The sequence below is a fragment of the Eschrichtius robustus genome, chromosome 1 (genome assembly GCF_028021215.1).
Source record: "Eschrichtius robustus isolate mEscRob2 chromosome 1, mEscRob2.pri, whole genome shotgun sequence".
Classification (NCBI taxonomy): Eukaryota; Metazoa; Chordata; class Mammalia; order Artiodactyla; family Eschrichtiidae; genus Eschrichtius; species Eschrichtius robustus.
Genome location: NC_090824.1, coordinates 25,240,637 through 25,267,928, shown reverse-complemented (window position 1 = coordinate 25,267,928; position 27,292 = coordinate 25,240,637). Strand labels below are relative to the sequence as shown.

At 37.9% G+C, this 27,292-nt stretch overlaps 1 protein-coding gene across 1 annotated transcript in view; it reads right to left on the bottom strand.

Moving 5' to 3' along the window:
• Positions 1–27,045, bottom strand: part of SNW1 (SNW domain containing 1) — a 34,904-nt gene extending 7,859 nt beyond the window's left edge. Inside the window, exons 1-9 of the mRNA XM_068541957.1 lie at positions 26,972–27,045; positions 22,554–22,707; positions 18,505–18,666; positions 11,279–11,374; positions 11,080–11,186; positions 10,026–10,130; positions 8,148–8,217; positions 7,392–7,457; positions 5,650–5,766 (exon numbers count right to left, since the gene is read on the bottom strand). Of these exons, the coding sequence (XP_068398058.1) occupies positions 5,650–5,766; positions 7,392–7,457; positions 8,148–8,217; positions 10,026–10,130; positions 11,080–11,186; positions 11,279–11,374; positions 18,505–18,666; positions 22,554–22,707; positions 26,972–26,985 (891 nt within the window). The 5' untranslated portion in view covers positions 26,986–27,045. The remainder of the gene's footprint in view (positions 1–5,649; positions 5,767–7,391; positions 7,458–8,147; positions 8,218–10,025; positions 10,131–11,079; positions 11,187–11,278; positions 11,375–18,504; positions 18,667–22,553; positions 22,708–26,971) is intronic.
• Positions 27,046–27,292: the final 247 nt, after the last annotated feature.

Genomic DNA, 27,292 nt, shown 5'->3' with positions numbered 1-27,292 from the left:
GATGCGAGAAATGGTTAACAAAGACCTAGAAGAATTAAAGAACAAACAAACAGAGATGAACAATACAACAACTGAAATGAAAACTACACTAGAAGGAATCAATAGCAGAATAACTGAGGCAGAAGAACGGATTAGTGACCTGGAAGACAGAATGGTGGAATTCACTGCTGCGGAACAGCATAAAGAAAAAAGAATGAAAAGAAATGAAGACAGCCTAAGAGACCTCTGGGGAAACGTTAAACGCAACAACTTTCGCATTATAGGGGTTCCAGAATGAGAAGAGAGAGAGAAAGGACCCTAGAAAATATGTGAAGAGATTATAGTCAAAAACTTCCCTAACATGGGAAAGGAAATAGCCACCCAAGTCCAGGAAGCGCAGAGAGTCCCATAAAGGATAAACCCAAGGAGAAACACGCCAAGACACATATTAATCAAATTGGCAAAAATTAAAGACAGGGGCTTCCCTGGTGGCGCAGTGGTTGAGAATCTGCCTGCCAATGCAGGGGACATGGGTTCGAGCCCTGGTCTGGGAAGATCCCACATGCCGCGGAGCGACTGGGCCCGTGAGCCACAGTTCCTGAGCCTGCAGGTCTGGAGCCTGTGCTCCGCAACAGGAGAGGCCGCGATGGTGAGAGGCCCGCGCACCGCGATGAAGAGTGGCCCCCACTTGCCGCAACTGGAGAAAGCCCTCACGCAGAAACGAAGACCCAACACAGCCATAAAAAAAAAAAAAAAAAAAATTAAACACAAAGAAAAATTATTGAAAGCAGCAAGGGAAAAACAACAAATAACATACAAGGGAACTCCCATAAGGTTAACAGCTGATTTCTCAGCAGAAACTCCACAAGCCAGAAGGGAGTGGCATGACCATACTTAAAGTGATGAAAGGGAAGAACCTACAACCAAGATTACTCTACCCAGCAAGGATCTCATTCAGATTCAACAGAGAAACCAAAAGCTTTACAGACAAGCAAAAGCTAAGAGAATTCAGCACCACCAAACCAGCTCTACAACAAATGCTAAAGGAACTTCTCTAAGTGGGAAAAACAAGAGGAGAAAAGGACCTACAAAAACAAACCCAAACAATTAAGAAAATGGTCATAGGAACATACATATCGATAATTACCTTGAACAGGAATGGATTAAACACTCCAACCAAAAGACAGAGGCTTGCTGAATGGATACAGAAACAAGACCCATATATATGCTGTCTACAAGAGACCCACTTCACACCTAGGGACACATACAGACTGAAAGTGAGGGGATGGAAAAAGATATTCCATTCAAATGGAAATCAAAAGAAAGCTGGAGTAGCAATACTCACATCTGATAAAATACACTTTAAAATAAAGAATGTTACAAGAGACAAGGAAGGACACTACATAATGATCAAGGGATCAATCCAAGAAGAAGATATAACAATTATAAATATATATGCACCCAACATAGGAGCCCCTCAATACATAAGGCAAATGCTAACAGCTATAAAAGAGGAAATCGACGGTAACACAGTAACAGTGAGGGATTTTAACACCTCACACCAGTGGACAGATCATCCAGACAGAAAATTAATAAGGAAACACAAGCTTTAAATGACACAATAGACCAGACAGATTTAATTGATATTTATAGGACATTCCATCCAAAAACAGCAGATTACACTTTCTTCTCAAGTGTGCACGGAACATTCTCCATGATAGATCACATCTTGGGTCACAAATCCAGCCTCAGTAAATTTAAGAAAATTGAAATCATATCAAGCATCTTTTCTGACCACAACGCTATGAGATTAGAAATGAATTACATGGAAAAAAACCTAAAAAACACAAACACATGGAGGTTAAACAATATGTTACTAAATAACCAAGGGATCACTGAAGAAATCAAAGAGGAAATCAAAAAATACCTAGAAACAAATGACAATGAACACAAGACGATCCAAAACCTATGGGATGCGGCAAAAGCAGTTCTAAGAGGGAAGTTTATAGCTATACAAGCCTACCTCAAGAAACAAGAAAGTTCTCAAATAAACAATCTAACCTTACACCTAAAGGACCTAGAGAAAGAAGAACAAACAAAACCCAAAGTTAGCAGAAGGAAAGAAATCATAACGATCACAGCGCACATAAATGAAATAGAAACAAAGAAAACAACAGCAAAGAGCAATAAAACTAAAAGCTGGTTCTTTGAGAAGATAAACAAAATAGATAAACCATTAGCCAGACTCATCAAGAAAAAGAGGGAGAGGACTCAAATCAATAAAATTAGAAATGAAAAAGAAGAAGTTACAACAGACACCGCAGAAATACAAAGCATCCTAAGAGACTACTACAAGCAACTCTATGCCAATAAAATGGACAACCTGGAAGAAATGGACAAATTCTTAGAAAGGTATAACCTTCCAAGACTGAACCAGGAAGAAACAGAAAATATGAACAGACCAATCACAAGCAATGAAATTGAAACTGTGATTAAAAATCTTCCAACAAACAAAAGTCCAGGATCAGATGGCTTCACAGGTGAATTCTATCAAACATTTAGCGAAGAGCTAACACCCATCTTTCTCAAACTCTTCCAAAAAATGGCGGAGGAAGGAACACTCCCAAACTCATTCTATGAGGTCACTATTACCCTGATACCAAAACCAGACAAAGATACTACAAAACAAGAAAATTAGAGACCAAATCACTGATGAATATAGATGCAAAACTCCTCAACAAAATACTAGCAAACAGAATCCAACAACACATTAAAAGGATCATACACCATGATCAAGTGGGATTTATCACAGGGATGCAAAGATTCTTCAACATACGCAAATCAATCAATGTGATACACTATATTAACAAATTGAAGAATTAAAACCATATGATCATCTCAATAGATGCAGAAAAAGCTTTTGACAAAATTCAGCACCCATTTATGATAAAAACTCTCCAGAAAGTGGGCATAGAGGGAACCTACCTCAACATAATAAAGGCCATATAGGACAAACCCACAGCAAACATCATTCTCAAAGGTGAAAAACTGAAAGCATTTCCTCTAAGATCAGGAAGAAGACAAGGATGTCCACTCTCACCATTATTCAACCTAGTTTTGGAAGTCCTAGCCACGGCAATCAGAGAAGAAAAAGAAATAAAAGGAATACAAATTGGAAAAGAAGAAGTAAAACTGTCACTGTTTGCAGATGACATGATACTATACATAGAGAATCCTAAAAATGCCACCAGAAAACTACTAGAGCTAATCAATGAACTTGGTAAAGTTGCAGGATACAAAATCAATGCACAGAACTCTCTTGCATTCCTATACACTAATGATGAAAAATCTGAAAGAGAAATTAAGGAAACACTCCCATTTACCACTGCAACAAAAAGAAAAAAATACGTAGGAATAAACCTACCTAGGGAGACAAAAGACCTGTATGCAGAACACTATAAGACACTGATGAAAGAAATTAAAGATGATACCAACAGATGGAGATATACCATGTTCTTGGATTGGAAGAATCAATATTGTGAAAATGACTATACCCAAAGCAATCTACAGATTCAATGCAATCCCTATCAAATTACCAATGGCATTTTTTACAGAACTAGAACAAAAAATCATAAAATTTGTATGGAGACACAAAAGACCCCGAATAGCCAAAGCAGTCTTGAGGGAAAAAAACGGAGGTGGAGGAATCAGACTCCCTGACTTCAGGCTATACTACGAAGCTACAGTAATCAAGACAATATGGTACTGGCACAAAAACAGAAACATAGATCAATGGAACAAGACAGAAAGCCCAGACATAAACCCACGCACCTATGGTCAACTAATCTATGACAAAGGAGGCAAGGATACACAATGGAGGAAAGACAGTCTCTTCAATAAGTGGTGCTGGGAAAACTGGACAGCTACATGTAAAAGAATGAAATTAGAACACTCCCTAACACCATACACAAAAATAAACTCAAAATGGATTACAGACCTAAATGTAAGACCGGACACTATAAAACTCTTAGAGGAAAACATAGGAAGAACACTCTTTGACATAAATCACAGCAAGATCTTTTTTGATCCACTTCCTAGAGTTATGGAAATAAAAACAAAAATAAACAAATGGGACCTAATGAAACTTCAGCGCTTTTGCACAGCAAAGGAAACCATGAACAAGATGAAAAGACAACCCTCAGAATAGGAGAAAATATTTGCAAACGAATCAATGGACAAAGGATTAATCTCCAAAATATATAAACAGCTCACGTAGCTCAATATTAAAAAAAAAACAACCCAATCCAAAAATGGGCAGAAGACCTAAATAGACATTTCTCCAAAGAAGACATACAGATGGCCGAGAAGCACATGAAAAGCTTCTCAACATCACTAATTATTAGAGAAATGCCAATCAAAACTACAATGAGGTATCACCTCACACCAGTTAGAATGGGCATCAGAAAATCTACAAACAACAAATGCTGGAGAGGGTGTGGACTGTTGGTGGGAATGTAAATTGATACAGCCGCTATGGAGAACAGCATGGAGGTTCCTTAAAAAACTAAAAATAGAATTACCATATGATCCAGCAATCCCACTACTGGGCATATACCCAGAGAAAACCATCATTCAAAATGACACGTGCACCTCAGTGTTCACTGCAGCACTATTTACAATAGCCAGGTCATGGAAGCAACCTAAATGCCCATCGACAGATGAATGGATAAAGAAGATGTGGTATATATATACAATGGAATATTACTCAGCTATAAAAAGTAATGAAATTGGGTCATTTGTAGAGACATGGATGGATCTAGAGACTGTCATACAGAGTGAAGTTAAGTCAGAAAGAGAAAACCAAATATCGTATATTAACGCATATATGTGGAACCTAGAAAAATGGTACAGATGAACCGGTTTGCAGGGCAGAAGTTGAGACACAGATGCAGAGAACAAATGTATGGACACCAAGGGGGGAAAGTGGCGGGGGGGTAAGGTGTGATAAATTGGGAGATTGCGATTGACATGTATACACTGATGTGGATAAAATGGATGACTAATAAGAACCTGCTGTATAAAAAGATAAATAAAATAAAATTCAAAAAAAAAAGATAAAGCTTTAGTGTAGATGTGCAAGAGATAATTTCCATAAGGGTGCTCACTGTGATACAGAAGATATACTCTTCTATGTTCTATACACATGCCATAATGTATGTAAAGTTCAAAGACACATATTAATACCATGATATTAATAGACAGCCAATATTATGAATGTCATTTTCTATAGCATTCAACACATCGGAATGTTTATTTGCCCTTCCCTGATACTGACATTTTGAGAGACACCTACATTTAAAAGAGAGAAAAATGATGAAACCTAAGAAGAGCAGCTGGCAATCTTCCCAAAATGAGATCAGCCTAGTGAACCATTATTCTGGAATTTTGTGAGGAAGCTGAATCACCAGTGGTGAGGAAGGTGTACGAGTCTACGAACGCTGAGACCAGGTACAGAGCTGCAACCAGCACCTGTCATCTCTGGAACACATCCACAGGTGACAGCCTCTTCAGGTACTCAGCAATGTAGCTAAAATAACAGTATCTTAGGTAACTGAGAACGGATTTACAAATTATCAAGAGCATTAAACAACTTAATTATAACAGACCAACCTTCCGATCAGCAATGTAGAGGGCTTCGGCCAGTTTTGCAAAATTTTCATTGATGTGAACTGTCTGCAGTCCTCTTCCATCAGCTGCCAGACGTTTATCTAATGGAATTGTATAACCCTAGCGTGAAGGCAGATAGAAAACACTGGTCACAAAAGAGCTACTACAGAGTCTTCAAAACTAGGTTTATATATGTCCGTTCTGACAACCATTTAAAGTTTTTTCCTTACATCTTTCTTCACAATTAAGCAACAACAGCAGCAGCTAACAATGAGTGCTTTCTGTGGAGGATTGTTTAAGCACTTTATATCCATGGCCTCATTTAACCTTCACAACAATTCTGTAAGACTGGTAACATTATTATTTCCATTTCACAAATTAAGGATACTGAGGTAATGTCACCAAGGTCATACAGTTAATAAACAGACAAACTAGGATTTAAACTTGGGCAGTATGATTTCAGAGTGCAAGCTCTGGGAAAACAGATTCTCATGTTAAGATTGTGGGTTATAATAAAAGGAAATCACTATCAAATAGTTAATAGTTGTTCATCAAGTAAATGTAACAGTCATACAAAGGTAGAACAAATCACTAAAATCACAGTGTCTATAGGTAGCTTAATCTGCTGTACTGTTCTCATGACTTGTCGGATTCTCGGAACCCTGCAAGTTTTAGTAAATGGAAAAAAGATAAAATTTGCTAGACAACTAAGATTCTGTGTTTTGAAATTTTGCATCCTATTTCAACAACTCAAGGAATACGTTTGAACATTCATGTAACTTTCAGGCTTAGCTTTATTCTTCCAGATTTCTGACTAGACTCCCAAATACTGACCTCTAGTCCATGGTCTTTATTCCTAATATAAGGAAGTGTTACAGAGTCAGCTCAAGATACCTCATAGTTACATACATATTAATCAATCCAAACCAGACCACCCAAAAATCTTTTTGTTTCAGGATGAGTGTATAACTTCTTCTTTTTTTTTTTCGGACACGCTGCACAGCTTGTGGGATCTTACTTCCCCAACCAGGGATTGAACCCGGGCCCTTGGCAGTGAAAGCACGGAGTCTTATCCACTGGACCACCAGGGAATTCCCTAACTTCCTTTAAGGAATAATTTATATTTAAACCATGGGTTAAAGTGGCCTTCTTCACCCATCAACATCAGAATCATGAAATATTATTTGGGAGAAAAGAGGAAACAGTGATTAGGAAATTTATTCCACATTATTTTACAGATTCTTCATGACTCCTGGAAGCTTTGGTGATTAGTAGAGATATCTAGGATTTAAATAGTTTATACTTGCATTGTTATAAACAGAAACAAATAATTTAAAAATTAAAGCACTGAATATATCCAAACATTTACTCTGTTTTGTCATGTGATTATTTAAATTGGTTTAAATCCTTTCAGGAAGAATTTTAGATATAAAGTTGAGTTTTCTAAAGAATACCATCTTTCATTGATATGTTACTTTATTCTACCCATTCCTTGTCTATATGCTTCCGGTAACTACAACTTACTAGGAGAATCCACATGGTATTCATGTGCCTGGCATACTAACATTTCTATTACATTAAAATAAAAAGAGAAAAGTCACATAAGTTGAGTGTTCCTTCTTGAAAATCTTCAGCTAAATGAGATGCTGAGGTTTCAACTAAAGGTACCCAGGCTGAAGGTCCTTCCTGGGTGTTTTCCAGGAGGTTCTAAAACTAAGAGACTGATTTTATGACAAGTTAATTACCTTTGCATTTTTCCAGTTTGAAATACAGGGAGGAATCTTCCACTCTTGTTGTTCCTTCACGGTCATCTGAATCGAGAAAAGAGAGGAAGAAGAGACATTTTTAGATTTATAGTCTAGCTAAAAACCTAAGTGCAATCTTTCTCTTCAAAGACAGCTCAGTATACACTACATATGGATGGATTTAGTCAAAGGTCCTAATTCCATTTGTTTGGTGGCACTATATACTATGTTCCCATATCATGGGTTCTAGTAATAACTTTAATATAAAAAATGGAAAATAATCTATAAATTATTTTTGACAGTTATATATGCTGGTTAGTATTTTTACATATTTAAACTGATGTGACTTCTTTCAGATGAGAACTTGTTCTTTTAGTTGGGTAATAAAATATATCTAAAAAAAGCCACTTGGACTATCAAGCACAGACCTAATGATCCCAGGTACTTACTTCCTATAACTATGATAACATTCTTCTTGTCAAATACCAGACCCTTTTCATTCCGTTAAATGCAGGGGTTAGGTTAATAATAATAAAACTAATAGCTAACATTTTACATACATTCTCATAGGCACTCTGGAACTGCATGTTATAATCTTGAGTGGGTCCCTATTTGATCTTGGAAAACAAATTAAAGAAACAGTAAGTGTGGTGAAATGTAACTACATAGGCATCTAGACTTTATTCTATGTGAGGTTATTTATAAAATTAGTAATCATGAGTATAAAAAGAGATTTTAAACTAGAGCAAAGATTACCTTTCGGCTAGGAGAATGCATGACAGGTGCAGGAGGAGAAGGTGGTCCCCGGGGAATTTTCTTATTAATCCTGAAGGATAAACCAAAGCACAACCACAGAGTGATACAGATTTTTCCTTTTTAGTTAATAGTCGTCTCCCCTCCTCATTTTTTATTATGTAAAGCTTCAAACAGATACAAAAACAGAGTGTATAACAAACGTCCACCTATTATATAGCAATGTGTTGAGAAGCTAGAGCTGGTGTATTCAATTAAGAATGTGCAGATTATGACCTGCTGAATGAGGGGCACAAGACACCCACCCAGGGTCCGCAGATAGCTCTCTCAGCATCCAAGCTCCCACTTTGGGGAAGTGAAACCCATTGGGTTGTTTCAATTAAAGGTGAAGTTTTAATACACCCACCTGAGGAAGTAGAGTCACAAGATTTATTATTACTTTCAGATCCCAGGAGTGAGGAGTGAGGAGCGGGGAAAGAACTGGAGGAAGGATAATCTTCTGTCCTAGGCCACATGTGAGCAGGAGATAGAGAGCAGGGTAGCAATACCTATTACTTACAAGGTAGTTGGGACAGAGGATACTAACTTTTCCTGGGGCTTAACTCTAAGTGGTTATAGTCACCCTTTGGTATCTGAGGAGGACTGGTTCCTGGACGCCTGAGGATACCAAAAGCCGTGAATGCTCAAGTCCTTTATTAAAGTGGCATAGTATTTGCATATAACCTATACACGTCCTCCCATAGACTTTAAATCATTTCTAGATTACGTATAATACCTAATACAATGTAAATGTTATATAAATAGTTCTGGTAGGTGTGGCAAATTAAGTTTTGCTTTTGAGAACTTTCTGGAATTTTTTTTCCTGAATTTTTTTAAAAAAATTATTCTTTTGGCCATGCCACGCGGCATGTGGGATCTTAGCTCCCCGACCAGGGACTGAACCCATGCCCCCTGCAGTGGAAGCACGGAGTCCTAACCACTTGACCACCAGGGAAAACCCTCCCGAATATTTTTGATCTGTGGTTGGTTGGAATCACGGGTGCAGAACCTGCAGATACAAAGGGCCAACTATATTTTAAAAGGTTCCCTGGGAAAGGCAAAGGGGGAACTTATGACCAGCATCCTAAACACAAGTCCTAATCTAAATGTCCAGTCTCTAGGTGTGAGCAGGGTTATCATACTGTAAAATGCCTAGGCAGCAACTCAGGAAAAAAAAAGTTGTTTTCCTCAAAAGTTGTTTTTCTCATCACAACCACTCAGCTTCAACAATTATTAAAACACAGCCAACTCTCTCATCATCATTACCCACTTCACCTCCACACTATTAACATCATTTCATCGAGCAATATATTTTTGCCTTCTTAAGAAACAGCTTTATTGAGGTACAACTAATGTACAATTAACAATACATGAAGTGTACAATCTGATTAACTTCTGACACAAGTAAATACCTATGAAGCCATCATCACAATCAAAATAGTGAAGATACCCATCACCTCCAAAAGTTTCTGCATGCCCCTTTGCCTATCCCTCTTTTTCCTCTCATCGCCTATCCATACTCCCTCCTTCCTGGCAGGCAACCACTGATCTACTTCCTGTCATCGTAGACTAGTTTGCATTTTCTAGAGTTTTATATAAAAAGAATCATACAGTATGTACTTGTTTTTGTCTCACTTCTTTCACTCAGCATAATTATTTTGAGATTCACCCATGTCACTTTACTGCACGTATTAAAGTTTATTCCTTTTTATTGCTCAACAGTATTCCACGTATAGATGTCTCACAATCTGTTTATCCATTCACATGTCGATAGACATTTTCCTCCTTTGATATCTTTTTTTTTAAGAATAGTGGTTCCTTCTCATGAAACCACCTACTTACTTGAACCTTGGAGGCTCCATTGGATCTTTCTGCATTTCCACCATTCGAATAACTCTCTGTTTAGCTCCAGAGTTGAAAGCCACTCCTTGTTGAGATGGTGTGTATCTGAAGAATGTAGATGAAACTAAAGGTATATCCAGTTCAAGTTTTCAATAGGTATTTTTCTTCTATTACAATCCTAAACTGGACTACATTGTCAACTTCTCTCACAAAGTATTAATCGAAAATTGCAACAATATTTAGGCAGAGCAGATAGCAACGGAGATAAGAGAACTAACAGCAATTCTGAGTTATAAGCACAATGTAAACTACAGTTGTATTAATTTGCAAATAATCCATCACAGTCCATTTTGAACCATGGAAGCCACAGTGTTCAATTTCACAGATAAGAGGTCTAGAAAATAGCACCTATTTCGTAAGTCTGCATTTGAGGAAAAAATGCCTCAAAATATCCTCAGCAAGCAACTTATAGTTAGTAGTTTTTGACTAAGCATAGGCTGTAAAACAGAAAGAATAATGGCAGCAGTCCTACCAGCTCTAAATTTTCCGTTAATATCTATATATGAATCATCTTTCCACATAAAGATTTAGTTGAGTGAAATCCCTCAAAATTTGGAAGTATTATAAGGATGGCTATTATTATATAAATGATATTAATATATTATTAATATTTATAGTATACTATTATTATATTAATTATAATAGTATTATACTATATAATATTTCCTATATACTAATGTTATATATTATATACATATATATTATATAAAAATTGAAAACTATAATCATTGTGGTTTGCATCATATACCCTATGTAATTGTTAATTTCTAAAAACAAAAAATATGTTTTTAAAACAGCATAATAGCTAATATCTTAAAAGTGGATAGCTTAAAAAACTCTGCTTTCAACTGAATGCACAAAGAGTCAATAGGCTTCAAGTCATTATTCAAAAAACTGCATTTACAATTGTGACTAAAGATAGTGAAAGAATACCAGGACCCCCAAATCCAATCACTTCCAACATGAAACTAAAACCTCCAGGCATGATTCATACCGGATATACTGAGCAGGAGCCAGTTTATCAGCTGCTCGGACTGGCATGGCCGCAGCAACCTTCTGCGATACGGATTTTTCTAAGGCTACCCTTGTCTTTTCTGTTATCTGAGATAAGAAACAACACATTGAGTGGTTTGAAAGTTAATAAAGATGTAAAAAGTCATCTAAAATAATTATATATATCAATTCCCAGTTACCTCTTTAATGGCTTCTTCATCAGGTCTTTGCAGGTCTGGGTCATCTGCATTCATGACTTCTTTGGGAACCAGGTCAGTGTACTTGCTATAAATGACCTAAAATGTTCAAACACAAGCAGCCTTAAGAAAAGCAAAGAATGAAGAGAAGCAACCTCATTAAGTCATTTCAGAAGTCAAAATGTCCTCTCAGCACACTTATAAATTTAGGACACAGATTTTGTCTTTTAGATTTTAAAACCAAGGAAGTTTAAATATATATATACACAAATTGCTGCCCTGGCTATAAAAGTTAATAATTTTCCTCTGACCTCATGCATTTAAATTATTTGAGATCTTCTAATCAAGTCAATATCCAAATAAATTGTGCCAACAAAATCTTATGCATCAGTGATCCCTATTTTTAAGGCTCACTAGGATTTGAAATTAATGATGATATAAACCGCCTATAGCACCATTATCTTGGATTACAAGCTCATTGGAATGTAAGTCAGGTTACTGAATAATTTCCAAATTCAGGAGGCCTAAAAAATTTCATTGACCTCGCCCTACTTATAATGTTCGTCTTTTATGGCATCAACTCTATTCACAGACTAAGAAAATGAACATATGCCATGGTCAAAAAAACCCAGAACACTTTCTTCCCTGAAAAAAAAAAAATTCTATACACACACCTTATTTTACACTCATTATCCAAATTTAGGACTGTTATCTGATTGGTAGGCCTCTGCCAAATAGAATATTACTGACTTTCATGTCCATCTATCCTTTCGAACACTTCCATAATAACTTACATGGCAGATTTTATAGAAAAACAGAAGTACTGGAAATTTAACAAATAAGCAGCATTCTAGATTTTGCTGCTTGAGTTGGGAATTCTTTGACACACATACAGATAAAGGACAACTTATAAATATGAAAGAAAACAAAATTCCTGGGCACTTGAGATCTTCAGAAATTTTCTGCAGAAGAAAATGTTTACTACTATAAGTCAAAGTCTTATATCAATAATTGCATTCTACCATGACATTCCTTAAAATAGCTTAAAGGAAATGCATGCTATTGCTAATTTCTCACTCCAAACAACAGAGCAAAAAAAACTTAATGGCCTATACGACCTGACCTGGCTTTGCCTACAGCTTCAATCTTCCCCTGTACCTCTCGCTCCCTCATTCATTATGCTTCAGTCACATGGACTCTTCTGTTTTTTGAACACAACCTGCTTTCCCCCAATTCTGAGCCTTTACAGAGTATTGCTCCCAGTTCTTCAATTGGGTTCTCAACCTGAGTCTTGGTTCAAAGGTCAGGTATGCAAGGGTGAGGCCTCCTATGACTACCCTCACTAAAGGGGCAACCCCTCCCTACCCAATCATTCAGTGTCACAGAACTCTGTATACTCTCTTCAAAGCACTGCTCACAGTATGAAATTATTATCTATTTTAAATCTTTACCTGTCTTCCCCATTAAAGTAATAACAATTATAATAGGTAACATTTATTAAGCACTTATTTTGTGCCACTGTTCTTTTGCTTTATATATATAAACTAACCTAACTTTCGCATCAACCCTATGAGGTGTGCACAATGATTATACCTATATTATTGATGAGGAATCTCTTATTCATTTAAGTGTCTCCAGTGCTTATAACAATGCCTGGTCCACAGGAGGCATTCAGTCAATAGTTTTTGTACAAATGATTGAATGTATGACTTTCAGAGACGCTCTATTCTATGCTAAAGGTACATATATTTTGGGCCTGCAGAATGTTCTATATAAGCTGTTGATTTCCTGGAAAAACTGTATCATGACTATAGACTGAAATCTCCAGCTTGTTTTTCTCAGGAATAAGAAAAGGGATCAGGTAAGAAATGTAGATAATTTACCACAAAACATGTCTATTGATATGGGAGCTACTAGTGTCACCATCCTCTCAGAGTGTTCATTTTGGAAGGGACCCTAAAGCGCACTCCAGTGAGAAAAGCAAGGCTCAGTGCATTAAGATCACACAGCTCGTAGCTGACCTCCAAAGTCTTATTTCTTGGGCTTCCCTGGTGGCGCAGTGGTTAAGAATCCGCCTGCCAATGCAGGGGACACGGGTTCGAGCTCTGGTCAGGGAAGATCCCACATGCCGCGGAGCAACTAAGCCCGTGCGCCACAACTACTGAGCCTGTGCTCTAGAGCCTGCAAGCCACAACTACTGAGCCCACGTGCCGCAACTACTGAACCCCGCGTGCCTAGAGCCTGTGCTCTGCAACAAGAGTAGCCACGGCAATGAGAAGCCCGCGCACTGCAACGAAGAGCAGCCCCTACTCGCCGCAACTAGAGAAAGCCCGCGCACAGGAACAAAGACCCAACACGACCAACAATAAAAATAAATTAAAAAAAAAAAAAGTCTTACTTCTTTTCAGAATGGAAAAAATCTATATCATAAGAATTAAAAGTTATATAACAATCTCTAGAAAATAATACCAAGACTATAAAGAGTTAATTACTTTTACACAGTAATTGCTACAGGAAGGGATTCTACTCCCTGGTAGTCGTATATGCTCAACATAAAATCTCAATACTAATTTAGCATACAAGAGCCATTTGCTGCTTCTTATTTGGGTATTCCAAAGTTAATAACCCTTTAAATGAGCATCAATAAGATTCTAGCATTTCACAAAGCTGAGTGAAGGACATCTGAAGAGCAAGATTCCTCTATGGTATTCACTATAAAACCCCAAATTTTTATTGCCTGAGAACCAAATGTGCTGAAGAAACTCAGTATATCTCAGGGGGCAAAGGGGCTGGGGAGGATTATCCGAAAAATTACAATATACTTTCGAAGGTATCAGGAGCACAAATGAGTTTTGTGAACAAGATAAAGTAATAACTCATCTATGAAACAGAAGTTTTTTGTTACTGAAAACTGGCAAAGGATTGGATTGACTAAAAGGATAAGCTTGTCAGCATAGCTACCATTTCAGAGGTAGAAAGAAAACGCTGTCTTTATAGACATAGTTTGTGAAATCATATGACCAAGGTAATAACATACAATTTATCTTGGGGTTAAGGTTGTTTGGAGTTTTTTTGGGTGGGGGTTGAGGGGTTGAAGGCATTCTTTTAGGCAATATCATGTATGTAACATTTCCTATTTAACGATTTCAGAAGGAAAAATGTAAACACCAGGCTTTTTATTTTAAGATTTATGACTGAAGTCACAATTTGGAAAAAAACAAAAAGGATTTAGTTCTATTGAGATTTACTTAAATTTTTTTTTCTCCTTCCCAATTTTGTATTACTATTAAGTCTTGTACACAGTATTTACTTTACATTTAGAGAGATCAATGGCCTTAGACTTGCCCTAGAATATTATCCCTTGCAACCTTGCCTTGTTCACCTCTTATACCTACAGCTAGCATTTTCCATTCTTGCTCTTTCATTATTAATATTTCAGTGAGAAGTCCCTGGTTTCTGAAGAATGCCAGATCCCTCTGATACAAATCAGAAACCACTGCAGTATAGCGCAAATTCAATAATCCAATAAGCCATTTTCATCCTATGTCAAGGACCCTGCATATCAGCATTCTGAATGACAATGAATTTTTTAAAAATCTCATTTTGTGCATTTAGTAGCCAATTCCTACTTCTGAAACAGGAAAATCAGTGGTTTTAACACAGGGCAATGTTAACGCCTCCAACTCCCCTCCCAGGGCCTTTGAAAACACGTGAGATGTTTCTGTTTACGACAATGGCGGGGGTGCAGGAGGGGGCACTACTGGAGTTTAATAGGTAGCGCCAGTTATGTTAAACATAATACAATGCTCAAGACAGTCCCAAACAATCAAGAAGTGTTCCCCTCCTCCAAATGCCAATGCATAGTTAATGTTGAATTATTACATGCAGTCTAAAACTTCATGCATTAATACATCCACTTTTTAAAATAACATATTAATTAAATTTGTGTAAGGAATTCAAATGTATGTTCCAGGGTATAAAGTCCAGCAAGGAAATACATCCATCATAAACAATGTTAGAATCCTCCAGGTAGTCACTCTATTCAGTATCTTTCTTCTCAACTCATTGAGTGCACTATTCTTTTTTTTTTTTTTTAATCGTCATTGTGGTTACTTATTATGATTTTTTTTTAAGCAATCTTAGGAGCAGTTTTCAGAGCAGTTTTTGGTTCACAGCAAAATTAACAGGATGTAGAGAGATTTCCTATACACCCCCACCCCACACATGTACAGCTTCCCCACTACAGTCAGGGTTAGTATGAACCTGAGAGTGGTACCCCTATAAACTACTAGGGTTCATTTCCAGTGGCTGATTTCTAGGCAAACATGTAAGGTTTTTACTGTGTAACGAACAATACTTTGGAGATTTTATTTGGCCAGAATACTGAAATCTAAAAATAAACAGTTCAGTTTTAACATTTCTACTCTACTTTCAATACAAAAGAATCACCAATATACATGTAAAATGGGCTAAAACTGTATTTCATTCAAAATTACACATCCTGTCAATGTCAAATTATTGTCCTAAAATGCTGCTTTTTCCTAATAAATGAGAGGAGAGGTAGCACATACCAATAAAGCATAGTTATTATTCCAGAGAAGGAGAGGTGCACCAAAACAAAGGTGGATGAAGGCCTTCATGGCCCAGGGTAAATTTCCAGTATATGCCCTGCATATATAGGGACTTATTTTTCCTTTTGCAGGAGTGGACCGTGCTTCCTTAGTGGCTTCAGGAAAAGTGGTTTTCTGTTATTCAATAAATATTGCTATAATACCTCCAACAAACGCTTCTGAATGCCTGTGTGTCAAGCTGTCAGGCACTAAGTTAGGTGCCAAAGAGGAAAATGAAAAGATATAATCTCTGTACTCAAGGAGCTTTTAGTCAAATGACATAGAACATTATTAGTGAATGGATAACTACAACAAAAGGATAACTGCAACAAAATGGATAATTACAACTGCTACTTTACAGTAAACACAGGGAATAGGGAGGACGGACACCCAATCTAGCTAGGGAGGATCAGGGAGAGTATCCTGGAATAGTGAAGAGCGAGTTGCGACTTGAAAGCAATAGAATTTAGCCAGAAAAAAGAATAGGGAGACGGCTTTCCCCAGCATAGGAGGGCACCCAGAAGAAGCTCCCAAGGTAAGAAAGAACATGCCATAATAGGGGAGCTGCAAGAAGTTCCTCATAGCAGACATTCATAGGGAATGCCTGAAAGTTTCTTCTTCTTTAACCACCACCTGTTATGGTGATTATTTTGTATTGAAAATAAATAGAATGGCTAAAACTGGACTCTTTATTTTCGGATTTCAGTATTCTGGTCATGAAAGTTGATGCTAGGCTAGAAAGGTAAGCAAGGGGTCAAGTGTGCCATAAGGTGCTTGGCTGGTTCTTATCCTGAAGGCTATGGAAAGATTTTAAGTGTGCATGCTTGTGTGTGTTTACGTGGGGGAGAGAGGGAGAGAAACAGAAAAACGTGAATGACTGTTTTTTCAGGCAGGCAAGACAAATGCCCAGGAGATGGGTTCAGACTCTACTGCAGTAAATTAAGCAAGAAAAAATAAGGGTCTGAACTAAGTAGCAGAGAAGGGACTATACCAGAGAAATGTTAAGGAAATAAGATAAATCATGGTGACTAACAGATGGAGGGTCTGAAGGAAACACAAAACAATGGAATGATTGTTAAGCAAAGGCTTTTTAGAGAACATACTGGCATTATGTGCCACATTTGAAATGTGAATATCCTTTGACCCAATGTATAGACTACTAAGAATTTATTTTACACAAATACTCACGTGCAAAAAGATGTTTATATATGGATCTTGAATACAGCACTGTGTGCAAAACTAAAAAATTGGAAACCACTAATGCTTAGAATATCTATATAGATTTTTCTTAATGAAAATCTTCAAAACATCTTAAGTAAAAAAAAAAAGCGTCTATAGGAGTTATGAGAATTAAAATCTCATTCATGTAAAAAAAAGATGTGTATGTTTGAGTGTATATGTGAGTGTGTATATATGTAAAGTGGGAATACATGTAAAGGTGAGGTTACAAAGAAAAGGGGAAGGGACGAGATCCAGGATACACTAGAATACACTTGACAAGATTAGGTTTAGATAGGAGAAGAGATTTGTTATAGAGACAAAAGGAATAGTCAAGACAAAAAGACACGTGCAGGATAAAGAAAGCCAACAATTTTCTTCCAGTAGTCTTATCTGCAAACAGATGGGGAGTCACCTGTTAAACTGAGAGGGGATGGAGAGGAGTAGGAGTTAAGCTTGGAGGAACATCAAGACAGCTCTGCTGAAACCTGAGATACAAATTTGCATGACTGCATAATTGTTTTCCCCCAAAACTAGCAGCCATGATGGAGGAGCAAAGGATGGTTTATCATTAGTGCTGTCTTACAGGGTAAAATGAAAATGTTTGGGAGACAGAGAAGCAAAGGACAGGTAGTGAAGGTTCTCAAGTACTTTCCCCAATATCTTCAATTCCAAAGAGCCCTTTTACCTCTACTTGGAGTATTTATTTATTAAAAAAAAAAAAACTAGGTCTTAAAAACAGTTCCTTGGCTCTGAGTGTGGCTGCTCTGTGATGAGATTATTTTAAGTAAACTTCATTTTTTGTCTTTGGATTACTTTGTAAGCAGGGCCATCCTAAAAGTAGCAAGTGCCAGTTTTGTACTTAATCAAGGGTGAAAGAAGTCTATGTGATTAATTCTATTCAAATGAACCATTAAAATAATTAAGTATCTATGTACTCTTTAAGTACATGGAAGAGAAATAGAAGACTATAGACAAAACTAAATTTAATTTTTTTAGGGTGCTAGGATTGTAGATTTTTAAAAATTTGCTAGCCTTTAAAAAAGTTAGTACTATAAAAGAATTGTTTTTAATATACAGTGCTGTATGTCAATTATATCTCAATAAAACTAGAAGGGAAAAAAAAGAACTGCTTTTAAAATGTAAAACAAATACATAAAAACCCTTAAGTATACATAACCTGTCATCAATTTGGGGAATTTTAAAGGAAAAAGTCATTGCTGTTATGAAGTCATATTATATTGTTCATATTGTTATGAAGTCATCTTCAGTTAGCCTAAGTATACTTCACTGTTACTTTTAACATAAACTAAATGGCCAGATTTATCATTTTTCATACAATTAAAAAAACTCCTCACAAAATATTTATCAATGGGGAAAAAAAATCAATGAGAGGGTTACCTTGTCTTTTGACTGTCCCTGTCGAGCAATTGCATCATACTTAATTTTTCCTTCAGCATCCACCTGAATGGCCAGTGCATTTGACATTTTTTTCTTTCGTCCCATATCCAGGGGATACTGGGCCACGTGGATCTCTGGAAAAGCACCTCCATCTCCAAAATCCTACATATTAAAAAGAAATAAAAAGAATATTTAATAGTAGTTTGAGATTTAAGATATATTCACTCATTCAACAAATAACCATTGAACCCTTATTATGCTAGAAGTTACAGAAATGGCAGTAAACAAAACAGAGGTCTCTGACCTTGTGGAGTGTACATTTTAGTGGGCAAAGGTATAAAAAGCATAATTTTTGGCTTGTGATAAATGCCTTGAAAGCAATAAAGGGACTGGGAAGAGGGGCTATTTTCTTTATTATTATTATTTTTTAAATGAATTTATTTATTAATTTGTTTTTGGCTGCATTGGGTCTTTGTTGCTGCGCGCGGGCTTTCTCCAGTTGCAGTGAACAGGGGCTACTCTTCCTTGCGGTGCGCGGGCTTCTCATTGTGGTGGCTTCTCTTGCTGCTGAGCACAGGCTCTAGGTGCGCGGGCTTCAGTAGTTGTGGCTCGCGGGCTCTAGAATGCAGGCTCAGTAGTTGTGGTTCACAGGCTTAGTTGCTCTGCGGCGTGTGGGATCTTCCCGGACCAGGGCTCGAACCCGTGTCCCCTGCATTGGCAGGCGGATTCTTAACCACTGCGCCACCAGGGAAGTCCCAAGAGGGGCTATTTTTGATAGTGTGGTTGGGATAACCTTTGTGAAGAGGTAACATGAGCTAAAGCCTGAATGATGAGAAATCAGTCATGGGAAGATCTGAAGGAAGCATTTTCTAGGCAGATTATACAGCAAGTGTGAAGGCCCTGCTGCAAGAACGAGCTTGGCATGTTCTAGGAAATGAGTGTCCATTGGGGCTGTAGCTTATTGAGGGCAGAGGAGCAGACATATAGGTGATAAGTCTGCATGGGTGGACAAACACCAGATCACGAAAGGGCTTCTAGACCATGGCAAGGATGTGGATTTTATGTACATGACAGGAAGAAATTAAACAAAATGTTTAGCATAAGGAAAAGACTTTTCATACATAATTTTCTTAGTGAAGGACAGGTCATGCTATAATTAGAGCAAAAATGTAAAGTATTAGGGAGTTCCCTGGTGGCCTAGTGGTTAGGATTCTGGGCTTTCACCACTGTGGCCCAGGTTCAATCCCTGGTCGGGGAACTGAGATCCCGCAAGCTGAGCGGTACAGCCAAAAAAAAAAAAAGTAAAGAATTATATTTCTTCTTCAGATTTTAACAACATACTATTTATTCAGTGTTCCATGAGAAGCAAATAAGTAGGAAGGACCCAGAAATGAATTTACCACATTTCTAACGAAGATTATACAATTACTTAGAAGAGAGAATTAAGACCTCTAAAGTAGAACAAGCTAAGTCTGTCAATGAAGTTTAATATTACAAAAACGTATATCATCAAATTAACGTATGAATATTAAACATAATTTAAATAGTTTTCTTAAATTTAATAATACTTGCTTAGTACCTTATTATAATTTACAAAATATAATCCACACATATATTCTCATTTAATTCTTGTAGTTCTTCAACACCTCATATTTTCATATGGAAAAAATTCAAGTTTAGAAAAGTTAGAAGTGATTTTTCCAGGTTCTCATGGATAGCTACGAGGACCTGAACCCAGATCTTTTGACTCCAAAAGTCTTTAAATTTTTTACTAAACTGAAATACCCTGGCTCAAAAAAAGGCAAATCATTTCACTAAGAAATGAGAGAAAAAAATATATTAATATTAATCATTTAGAGGGGGTTTGATGGAAAAAAAATTATGAAAATAGCCACTTTTATATGATCTCCTCCTTCAAGAAATATTCCATTAGATCCTGGATATATGATTTTCTAGGTACAACATGCTTACTTGCTAAAGAAAGGTTTGACATTTTTTAAAACAAACAATAAAGCTAAAGGAGACATTTTCTTGTAAATTAGGCAGAAAATAGTTAAGGTATTCCCAAGAAAGGTCCTACCTGTACCCAGGCCATCAATCTGACATGGGCTCAGATTTACTAGAGTTCTTCAACTATAATAAGCACTTCAGGACTGTAGACGTGGCATTACATGGTCATAAAGCTTGCCAGAAAAATCATAGCTTTTACTTTAAAAACTAGGACAAAATGCTTTCTTCCACAGAACTTTCACTCTCCTCAAGAAGCATTCACAGTATTTCTATTAGCTGGCCATTTTGGTTTGATTTTCAAATAAACTGTTCTGCTCCACCAGGATATATGACACTTTTGATAGTCAAGTAAGATTTTAAAAGCTAACAGTACCTGAATGTCCTGATGCTGAAATGCAAGTAAGGATGAGATTTCTACTGTAGGTAAAATGATGCCTGCCATCCCACCCTAATCTATCGAGAGGCCAAAAGTAGAGCATCTGTAATCCCTAAAAAGAAACAACTCAAGCCTTCTGTTAGATAATGACAAGTTCTGTCTTTTTGCCACAGATAAGATGGCATCACAGCTTCCTTAATATCTTTTATTTTGCTCTGCTTCTCACAAATTACATTATCAGTGAAAACAAAAGCAACAACAAAAAAAAATCCCATCATAAGTGTGGTAAGACTGGCTTTCACACACTAGAATTAATAAGGACCAGAGGACAGCTGAACAAAAATCAACTAAAGAAACAAAAAAATCACCAGGGAATATGTTAGGAGAAGACGTGATCTCTTTAGCTGAGTGTTCCTCTTCTAGGCTGTACAAAGAGTTTGGTACGGCAGGGGTAATGACAAACATGAGAGAGGCTGAGAATACAGTTGCCTTTTTATAGGTGCTAAGGAACATATTTCAATCCACTGAATACTTAGTTCACTATGATCACCACTTGGAGGCATATGAAAAAAAGCTAAGGACACTGGGCCCTTCCCATTTGTAAAGTAAAATTATAACCATATAAAGACAGAACATGACAAAGTGATAAAATGAAAATAACTGGGTACAAACATGAATAGGCACAGAGATTTTTAATAGGGCAGGTATATCCCTTGGCAATTGGAGGAGGAAAATTTGCAGGAGTCAGAATGAATACAGGGAGATAGAGAACAGGAAGCGGCTTTGAAAAGGAGGAAAGTCTCAAATGTTTGCGTTTCTCCCTAGATTAAAAACAAGGTGATCAAGCATGGGCAGTATGCCCTGGAATTAGGGAAAGGAATACGCATTGAACTGATGCACAAGATCCTGAGTAATTAGGAGAATAGGTGCTGCCAAAAAAGTTTGTTCTTTGGGAACAAGCTAGAGATATAAAAAGATCATTTCAGATTCCTCCTTCTCCCTCACTGCCTCTGAATCAACCAACAAATTCTGTCTCTTATACCTTCCCGCAAATTCATCTAATCTTTATGTTAGAATATATTAACATTCTCAAGTTGAAGATAAGAAAACAGATGAAGAGAGCTTAGGATCTGTCCAGGGTCACACAAAGAGTAAGGAACACAGCTATAATGCAAAACAATTAATTAAAAAAACTCCTTGTCAGTGTTCTATCCACTATACCAACAGGAAAGAAATCAGAAAAGGAAATGCTGCTGGAGTTTTCCCTGGAGGAAAGTTGTTTCTTCAGGGTGATGTGGCATTGTGCATGAAGGGGAGAGGGAGGGAAAGGCACCTGAACATGAAACCATTCTTTCATCTTTTTCCTCTTACTTTCCCATTATTTTCCATATACTATAATCCCCCCCAAACATAAAGGGTTTGTTAGTTTCTTCTGTACATGAGTAACAGTTTGACATAAGAATAGACATAAATTGTACACTTCTCCAGTGATCATAAAGCAGTGAGAATAAGCAAGAAGAAAAAGCTCAATCTTCTGAGGGAAGTACATGTCTTGAGAGCTCACAACCAGAATTTCTATCATACTGACATTCATATGCAGAAGTTCTAGGGTTTAAATTTATTTTACAAAGGTGCTATAATAATTTTCAGCACAATTATTTACCTCTAATAACCGAGGTATCCAGCCTTTCCGGTACCCGTATGGGGGAGGTTCTCTTCGGGAGGAGACCAGTGAGGTCTGTCGTGATCTCTGCGATCTTGCTTTTTCTTCAGCCTCAAGCTGGTCCTGAGATAGCTGAGTAGGTGCAGGTAAAAAGCTATAAGCAAAGATAATAAAAGTCAGAATTTTAAAAACTCTTATATTTGATTATTGCAATTTGGCCATCAGACACTATTTTCCTGTAATACTTTTTCCTTTGAGCAAAAGAGCAAACTTTCCAATGATTTATGGCAGGATTATCAGTCATTTTATTATGCCTGGAAAGCAATAAGTACTAAGAGACATACAGTAAAAACACCTGACCAGGATGCAGGCAACTGGTGCCCAGAATAAAAAATTAACAGATATTTCACATAATAAACCATTGAGTTTTTATGCTTCCACCTTTCTTTTCTTATAATAAGCAAGTAAATTTTCTCAATTACCAAGGGGTCAACTCTCTAGTATATGGTTTTCTTAGTGTCTTTACTATTCTTTTACTCCTTATTTTCAACTATTTTACTCTTATGCTTCCTACTTTTAACTATTTTAGCATCAATACATTAGCACTGAATGTAACAAAGAGGTGGATAAAATAAGAAAACACGAGTTGCATATTTAAGTGTGTTTTCCCAAGGTATATAGTTTAGAATGCAATTTAAAATTTAAGAGTTCAAAGATTCAAAGCAGAAATTCTAAAGATGTAATTTGGTACTCTTTAATCAAAGCAGCCTTTCTACTAAACCATTCTTAACTTTTAAGTATGATAAATGTTATTATAGAGATATCCCAAAGTACCACAAAAGGATTCCAGTATAGGAATAATATATTTAATGGAAAAGTTAAGGTTCCTTTGTGATTCTTGACTAGTAAGAATATGTGAATAAGCAGTAGAGCTTATTTATTCAAAAATATTTAGTGGTTGCTGGGGTGTAGGCACTGTATTAGGTAGGCAATGAAATGATGAACAGAAAAAGACAGCTGAGTCTTGCAGGGGAGAGAGACAATCAAAATCACACAAATCCATAGTAATCCACTTACTAAGTGATAAGAAAAAGTACAGAGTGTTATGACAGCGTATGTCAGAGGGCTCTAATCCAGTCTGGCGGGTCAGGTAATGTGATGGCTAAGAACTGGGTTCAAATCCTACCCATGCCACTCACTAACCTGGATTAGTTGTTTACCTCTCTGAACCTCAGTTTTCTCATTTGTAATGACAGACCAAAAGATTACCTATCTCACAGAGCTGTAGTAAGTATTAAATGACAGTACCCATGAACCACTTGGCACGGTGTCTAAATACCATTCAATATGTGTTCCATAAATATTTGATTATTTGGAGCTGTTCTCCAATTCCCCCAGTTTGGGTTAGTTGCCCAAACTAACCACCCATGCTCTCACAAGACCCTCTATGTATCATTATTACAACATCTACCTTATTTATTGCTATCATCTATTTATTTACCTTTCTTTCTCTCATTAGACTGTAGGCAACTTGAGGGCAGGAATCACTCCTTCTGTTTCTTTTATTCCTAACTCTCCACGCATTGTCTAGCTAGCTCACAGCAGGGCCTACTTCAATGTTGGCAAGAGAAATATATTCACTCTTCCCTTTGCACTCATTTTTACGTCACTTGTTCCTTTAAACAAGCCATCTCAGGATCTTTACATTTGCTTTCCCACTGCCATAAAGTATTCTTATTTACTTATTAAGAAACCTCTTCCCCAGATTTTTTAGTGCTTGCTTCTTAGTATTCATGTCCCTGCTCAATTACATCTCCCAACAGCTGTTACATGACCACCTTGTCCAAAACAGCATTCCACCCCACACTTTGAGTCACTCTCTATCCCTTTATTTGTATTTTATTCTTAGTACTTACTACCTGAACTTGCATTACTGATTTGTTTACTCCTGCAGTCTGTCTTCCCTAGAATGTAAGTTCTGTGAGGATAAGAAGTTTGCCTGACTGATTCAATACTGTAAAACCAACCCTAGCCTGACACATGGTAGACTTTCAACACATGCGATTTACTAACTGGATGAATGGAGTCAAACGTTTTGGGCTTATACCACAGTTGTTTTCAGTAAACCATGTATACCCAATACATAGGAGGGATACAAAGACAGTAACAAAGAAGCCAAAATATTTACTTATGTTTCATTTCTCTTGTCTTTACCTTCTGTTGGAAGAACCAGTCAGTAAAATGATCAAAAGGCAGAGTTTGGACAAACCAGTAAACAGGAAATCTGGCCTGGATTATGATGAGAACACACCCTAGCCTTCCAGGGGGTCTTAATTTTGTTGCTCCCTGTAAAGGATGATATTCCCATGAGGAATGGTGGGGGTGGGCTCCACCTCCTATGGTGGGGGTGGGCTGCATAAGCCAGCAAAAAGTCTACCTCAATGTTTCTCAACTGGGAGCAAAATATCTACAACATAGACATCTGACAATGTCTGGAGACATCTTGATTGTTAGAACTTGGGAGGTAGGGGGGAGAAAGGGGTTTGGAGGTTCCACTGGCATCTAGTGGGTAGAGGCCAAAGATGCTGCTAAACATGTTAATATGCGCAGGACTGTCCCATACAAGAATGAATTATCCAGTCCAAAAAGTCAATAGTGCCACTGTGGAGACATCTTAGTCTATCCTTTCCCCTTTACTAAAGAAAGCGTATTAAATGCAAGTGATATTATTAGATACATAACCTTAAATACACGAGTTTAGAAAGTTAAATCAGTATGACTTTAAATCTTTAGTTAGTAACACCAGGAATGTAACACATCAGCATGTCCAGTCCCTGCTGTTAAGAATCCCTGGTAGATTTCAGAGAGAACAGTTCACCTGGAAACTTGAGACCATCTCCAGAAACCAAATCAGCTAAGACTCAACAAAATCAGAAAGCTATGTAAGTCAAGCTATTTAAAGACTGCACTCTGCCCCTGCAATTTTAAGGAAAAATAATAATAATTTTTTGGCCACGCCACGCAGTTCCCCCAACCAGGGATTGAACCCGCGTCCCCTGCACTGGAAGCGCTGAGTGTTAACCACTGGACCACCAGGGAAGTCCCTGCCACTGCAGTTTTAAGCACACAATACCCACAATATCTCTGATATTTTTCCTTTGTGTCCTTTTCAAATTCCATCTTTTCCACAAAGCCTTTCCTCATAACTCGACTAGTCTTTGTCACACTTCTCCCATCTGGAGAGCACTCAATCAAATGTTTGCTGCATGCAACATTTACTAAAGAAAACGCTCCATTTCATTCAGCTCATTCCATCTAATTCTTTTTGCACTTAAGGTTAGTACTACACAATAAGCATTTTGTGTTGTTCTTTGTTTCATATCTGTATGCCTTGTACCCCATCTTCACTGCAGCCAAAGACCGTCAGATTTCCTTCTGTATACACACAAGCCCTAGGATAGAGCAAGGCACCCAAAAGTCATTCCCAAAAGAATTTTCTGATTCAAATATGTTTAGGATTCATAACTGTCATCAGCCAGGAAAAACGTATGTGAGGAGAATGAAGGGTGTTTAGGGAACTCAAGCGTATGTACTAACATGATTACTTTCTTTACCCTCTGTGACACTCAACTTTTCCTGTTGCGTTCGTTCGCATGGAAAGTTTTTCTATTTAGATGGGGCAGCAAGGTCGACAACTAATAGGAGTTACGTAACTCCTTGGAATCTCCCCCTTAAGCATCTTTCTCTTAAAGGCGGGGACCACTTTACTTGCGGTTGCCAAGGCAACCGGGACAGCAAAAATCCGAAGTGGTTCCATCTACAGGAAGAAATCCTAAGGCCCAAAGTTAAAGTGCGGAGCAGCGGCGCGAATTAGTAGACAGCGACCACTACTGTGGCTGATTTTAAATCTCCGTTCAGTGCCGCGCCCCCCCTTTTTTTCCCCAGGAATCCTTGTTTCGGGACAGAGACAGGAGAGAGACTTAGGCAGGCGGACGGCCGTAAGCCAAGCGGTCGCCTCCCACCCACTTCACTCTGCCAAGACAAATAAGCCACTGCCCTCCACACCCCCATCGCGCCCACCCGAGCCGCGGACCGAGGGAGCTCCCTCCACACCCCCAAGATGCTTAAGCGAAAACACATGCGACTCCTCGGCATCTTAAGCCAGAGAACTATTCGCCACGCCGCGGCTTTCGGTCCTAGTGAGGGGGCGAACTCAACCCGGGAAGCCGCTCAGGAAAGACCCCAGCTTCGGCGAGGCCTAGTCGCTCCGGCGGCCGGCGAGAGCGCCTAGCCGTGGCCTCGGCCTGTGTCGCTCTGTGGCCCGGGCCGGGTTACTGCCCGGAGAGTGTGGGCAGAGAAATGAAAAAGGTGGGTACTCCCAGACCCTTCCGTATCGAGCACCCAAATCAACAACCCACCTGGTGAGCGCCATCTTCTTCCGCTTCTTCCAGCGCGAGCGACAGCACCACGGGGCGGGTCTTTCCCGGCACAGAGTTGGGGAAAGGAAGGAGCGAGCGGTGCGCAGGCGCCCCAGCCGACTGGCCTTCTGGGATTTGTAGTTCTTTGAACAAGACTACAATTCGGTTCTCTTCTAACCGGAGTTGTCACGGGGTAAGCGCTTCAGTTAAGAAAAAGCAAATGCATCACTCTTCCACTGTGACACGATAGAGCGTTCTCTAGGCAAAATACTAACGAAGTTGAGATGCCTTTTAAGTCTCTTTATTTTATTCTACACTTAA